This window comes from Enhydra lutris, unplaced genomic scaffold (genome assembly GCF_002288905.1).
Source record: "Enhydra lutris kenyoni isolate GAN:26980312 unplaced genomic scaffold, ASM228890v2 scaffoldscaffold2, whole genome shotgun sequence".
Lineage (NCBI taxonomy): Eukaryota > Metazoa > Chordata > Mammalia > Carnivora > Mustelidae > Enhydra > Enhydra lutris.
In genome coordinates this window covers 4,766,153-4,771,467 of record NW_019154086.1, presented here as the reverse complement: position 1 = coordinate 4,771,467, position 5,315 = coordinate 4,766,153, and the positions used below count along the sequence as shown (strand labels likewise).

Genomic DNA, 5,315 nt, shown 5'->3' with positions numbered 1-5,315 from the left:
AGGGGTCACCCAGCCTCATTGTTCCCCAGATCAGCCACCTTAAAAATTTCTGTATCTGTTCGGCATCTACCTGTAGAGTTTCTGCCAGTTGAAGAGCTGTTTTAAAGTGCAAGAAAAATTATTGCTATGTTAGGGGGCTCCTGGGTGGCTCAGTGGGTTAGGCCTCTGCCTTCAGCTCAGATCATGGTCTCAGGGTCCTGTGATCGAGCCCCACGTCTCTCCTGAGCAGAAAGCCTGCTTCCCCCTCTCTCTCTGCCTGCCTCTCTGCCTACTTGTGATCTCTGTCTGTCAAATAAATAAATAAAATCTTAAAAAAAAATAAAATTATTGCTATGTTAGAGAGACTACATTTCTTTTCCTTCCTTCCTTCCGTTCTTTTTTTTTTTCTTCTTTCTTCCTTTTTTCCTTCCTTCCTAAGTAGGCTCCATGCCCCATGTGAAGCCCTACATGGGGCTTGAATTCATGACCCCGAGATCAACACCTGAGCTGAGATCAAAAGTTGGATGCTTAACCCACTGAGCCACCCAGGTGCCCTGGGACTACACTTCTCATTTCTTGTTTCTCTCATTTAACCAAACCAAGTCCCTCCAGCCCTTTCCAACCCCAAGCTAGAGTAACTACGGAAATAGTGGACGACTGCCATAAAGAGAAAAAGTTGATTCCTAAGGGCTTTCCAGGCTTTTCTCACATTCTGCGGATTCAGTTCCAAATTCCTATAATTATCTAGGTACACAAGAGTTTCTTTCATTGTCTGTGTAGACATAGGTGCCTCGATGTGTAAAGTTATAAAAACAGAACGTTTGTATAAAACAGAGCATCCTGGCAGGGAGGGAGGAAGGGGAGCAGGTGAAAGTCTAGAACATCTGACAAGGCTTAGGCTGATCCTGTCTGGGACACAGTAACCCTAGTGGGGCTTCCAAGGACGTAACGTCCTGCTTGTCTTTGCTCCCCCATTTGAGTCTGAACTCCAGAGGGACAGAACTCACCTTCTAGAATCTCAGACTCTAAGTTAGAAGTGACTTACAGGTCATCTAGCTCCAGTCCCTCTCCCCCTGAGTGGGAATTCTTTTTAGCCTGTCCCCAAAAGATGGCTCCCACGTGCTTGTGTCCCACCCTGCAAGATAATTTACACGGCAAATGGCAGAGTTAAATAATCCTTTCATTTAGCTTGGTGTCCCGCCCCAGGACCCAAGAGATCTCACTGGACCAAACCCCCTGGTCAGGTTTCAAGATGCTTCCTCCCACCCTGGCTCCAGAGTGCCTGCCTAGAACCTGACATAACCATTCTTAGCATCTTCTCAGGGATGGAAGTAAGTAGAGACAGCACAGGTTTTGGAGCCCTGCAGGCCTGGGTTCAAGTCTCTTGTCCGCCTACACTGCTCAGTGGCTGTGTGGCTTTGGGCAAAGTAACCCACCTCTCTGTGCTATCCCCTGCAGAAGAGCAGGAATAATCCCCTCAGGGGATGTGGTGACCAGTGGGTGCAGGATACCAGCATGGGACACAGGTCCCCCCAGCTACCTTCCCATGTCTCCATGAGAGCGTGAGCATCAATGTAAGTGAGAAATGGCTTCTTGTGGCATTCATCCCACCACCGAGCATAGTGTTTTGCCTGGTGTAAAAATAAGAGAAAAATAAAATATCCAAGGCACTTACCGGTGCCTCCAGAATCTAGAACAGAGCTCTGTACTCTGGAATATCTCTGAGAGGCCTGTTCACAAACTGGCAAAACTCTGCTGCCCTCTGTCTTTGAAACAAAGACCTGTTTTGTGCACTCAAACAGCCTGAAATGAAAGTTAGGAAGACAGCTGACACATTCCAGACCGAGAAAACGAAACTGGTGTGTTTTTTGCTTTTTTTTTTTCCCCTCCCCTCTTCTGGGCTGCTGAGTAAGACCGAAAGACTCACTAGACATGGCTTCCCAGACTCAGGGGAAGAAAGCAGTTTTAGATATTCGGACCTGGGAGCAGACATTTCAAGAGCTGATGCAGCAGGAGAAACCCCGGGCCACATGGACCCTGAAACTAGACAAGAAACTGGAGCCAGAGTACCTCGCCGAGGGCTGGAAGCAGTACCAGCAGAAAGGATTTGGCAGGTGAGTGAGAGCTGACCTCTCAGCAGACCTTCTCTGGCAAAGGAGGTCAGCTTAGCCACGACTGACTGATTCCTTTGAGAGAGCTTGTTAAAGGAACCAGTGTCCCCAGGGTCTCTATTCTTTTGTGGTCACAGTGATCTTTTCATTTTGCTTAGCCATACCAAAGTTTCTTCTTTTGCTAGGTTTCCTCCCTAATTATTCCTAGAAATTCTCAAGGAATGCTTCCGTATTCCATACAGCTGCCCTCCCGTTCTCGCACCACCTCCTGTTCCAGACTGGTCTACCTAGAGACTTCTGCTATATCTGCCCTCAGTCCTGACTTTCCTAGGCTGCAGCAGCCCTATTGGGCCAAGCACCAGCCCGGGACCAGGGTCTTCCTTTAAAGCCCCAAGAATGGAGGAAGGCCACACGATCACTTTGAACGTGACTTTGCTGAAGGCCTGGGGATAATAGAGGGAATGGTGCAGCAAGAAAGATATCTAAAACCCAGTTCCTGGAGTCTGTAAGTAATGCTCCTCCCCTAGGGGCCATCTCCCCCTTTCACCCCCAGAGAACCTGCACACTGCAGAGAGCGGTGTCGAGTGGGGTGTGGGGGTGGCAGTGAGAAATGTTGACCTAGGCAACCAGATCTCCTTTTATGTGGCACACGGGGACCATTGCTGTTCTCTCCACCTCACCTGTTGTCCTTCTTCCCTCTCTGTCCTACCCTGACTCCATCTGTCCTTTGCTCCATCCTTATGGATGATGAACCAAGCCCGCACCTTTTCAGACTTCTGTTCCCTTACCATGATCTTCTGTGTGTCTGGCAGGCCCTTTGACCCCTCCCCTGCACTCATCCTTCAAGGACCAACTCAAGTGCCCCCTCCTCCTTAAAGCATTCCCTGGTCTTCCTAGGCAGCGTAAGTGTCCCTTCTTCTAGATTCCCATAAGATAATGGTTTTACATATATATATTTAAAAACAAGCTGTGTGTCCCTTTATGACTCGGTTTCCTTATCTGGATACTGGGCTTAATGATGCCTCCCTTAGAGGGGAGCTTTAAAGATGAAGTGGGCTAACAATGTAGCCCCTCTTACAGTGCCTGCCTTAAAGGGTTTACTGTACACGTTTTCTGCGATCATGTGGAGGACCAAGTTTTGCTGGCAGGTGGCAGAACTACTTTTCCCTCTGAGCCATCCAGAGATGTTTTATTAGCAAAGAGGCAAACTTGGGACCATGTAGGTGGAAGCTCAATGGATCACAGGAAAAGGCTTTATGAAAAAACACAATCCCTCTCATTCTTATTTGGCAAATTTTTAATATCATATGCACCTTCTCGAATTGGGAGAGATCACGGAGACAGAGACCAGGCCTGCTTCCTTCAGGTCAATGATCACCTGAAGACACAACAGCCTTCTTCCTTCTGTCTGCAGGTTCCAGTGTTCCTCATGCCGGCGAAACTGGGCTTCCGCTCAAGTGCACATCCTCTGTCACATGCACCTGGAGCCCCGGAAATCCCAGGGCCAGGTGATTATGCGGCTCTTTGCTCAGAGGTGCCAGAAGTGTTCCTGGTCTCGATTTGAGAATCCTGAATTCTCCCCAGAGAGTGCCATGCGGATTCTGAAAAATGTGGTGCGGCGTATTCTGGAGAAATTCTACAGGAATGACTTTAGGAAGTTTCCGGAGCTCCCCATCATCCGGGAGGTGCCTTTAGATGGGTCCCATGACACACAAAATTGTGAAGCATGCACTCTGGGCTGCTGTTCGTGGAGGTCACAAAACATCATGACAGAACCACCAATATCCCCATCCTCCTATTTGGATATTATGAGTTCCTCGTGTCACATGGGTGATGTGGACAGCAAAAACCAGGAGTGTGGGTCTATCCAGGTCTTTAAGGACCCAGAGCCCAGCCATACCACAGCAGAGATTCAAGTACCGGGGGCTGGCATTCAGCCCACATGGGAGACTAGTAAACAGCCCACTCCAATGACAGACAGGGAGGCCCCAGAGGGAAATTCACAATCCACACAGGAGACAGCACCACAGACCCCCTGGAGGACATACTCTGAGGTTTTAAGGTTGGCCCGCCAACAGTCTACACAGCAGTCACGCTCACAAGCCACATGGACCATGTCAACGATGATTGGGTCATACACTCAGACTAGAGGAAGAACAGCCCCCTCTGCACTAGGGTCACACCTACATCTCACACCCAGGACAGCTAGGGGGTTTGTGATCGTCAGTAGAACTCAAGCTACCTGGAGACGTTCACACAGATAATGCTGTTCCAAACACCGGTCGCATGTACCTTCATTCCATGCAACAAGATACATTCTCTGAACTGGATGTATTTTTCTACCTCTGGATCTGTATTGTTTTGTTCTTTGTCTTTGTAGGCAAAAACTCAGAAGCTGAAGGAGGGAAATAAGTTTGTCTTCTTTTCTTCCATCTTAATTCCATGGTAATCAGTGAACTGGTTGCTATTTTAATATGACACAGAATATACTTTGAGATCTAGTAGGGTCAGGTTTGTAAGAATAAGCACTAGTTTCCTAGATCTCCTTAGCAGATAGTCTAAAACATAACCTAGCAGATAATGGACCAATAAAAAATATTTGTTGAATCACTAAAAGCTCTTCACTCATTCATCCACTCATTCATTTCTCTCTCTGCCTCTATCTTGACATATCTTCCCAAGAACTGAGGGTCATTAGTGTTAACAGAGAGTTATTGTGGTAGGCAGAATAATAGCCCCCCAAAGATATGCATTCCCCACTTCCCAGAACCTGTGCATATGTTACTTTACATGCAAAAAGGATTTTGCCCATGTGATTAATTTAAGGGTTTTGAGATAAGGAGCTTATCCTGCATTATCTGGATGGACGCAATGTAATCACAATGGTCCTCATCGGAGGGAAGCAAGAGTGTCAAAGTGGGAAAAAGGAAATTTAATGATGACAGCAGAGCTTGGAATGATGGCCTCCAAGGACGGAGGAAGTGGCCATGAGCCAAGGAACGCAGACACCTCTAAAAGCTCTTAAAGACAAAGAAACAGATTTTCCTCCAGAGGCTCCAAGAGGACCCAGTCCTGCTGACACATGACCTCAGCCCAATGAGACTGATTTTAGACTTTGGACCTCCAGAACTGTAAGATAATAAATTTGTGTTGTTTTAAGGCCCTAAATTTGTGGTGACTTATTACAGCTAAAATAGGAAAGTAATACAGTTATCAATATCGTCC

At 47.3% G+C, this 5,315-nt stretch overlaps 1 protein-coding gene across 1 annotated transcript; it reads left to right on the top strand.

Moving 5' to 3' along the window:
• Nucleotides 1-1,853: 1,853 nt before the first annotated feature.
• On the top strand, nucleotides 1,854-5,111 carry LOC111150934 (receptor transporter protein 4). Its single transcript, XM_022508628.1, has 2 exons — nucleotides 1,854-2,093; nucleotides 3,505-5,111. Exons 1-2 carry the CDS (start codon nucleotides 1,912-1,914, stop codon nucleotides 4,352-4,354), a joined length of 1,032 nt encoding a protein of 343 aa, XP_022364336.1. The 5' UTR covers nucleotides 1,854-1,911; the 3' UTR covers nucleotides 4,355-5,111.
• The last annotated feature ends 204 nt before the right edge of the window (nucleotides 5,112-5,315 follow it).

What these genes read in the sequence shown, in the direction of transcription:
- LOC111150934 (XM_022508628.1), top strand. Translation starts at nt 1,912, where the DNA reads ATGGCTTCCCAGACTCAGGGGAAGAAAGCAGTTTTAGATATTCGGACC. An exon ending in CAGCAGAAAGGATTTGGCAG is followed by an intron (nt 2,094 to 3,504) that starts GTGAGTGAGAGC and finishes TTCTGTCTGCAG; the next exon opens with GTTCCAGTGTTCCTCATGCC.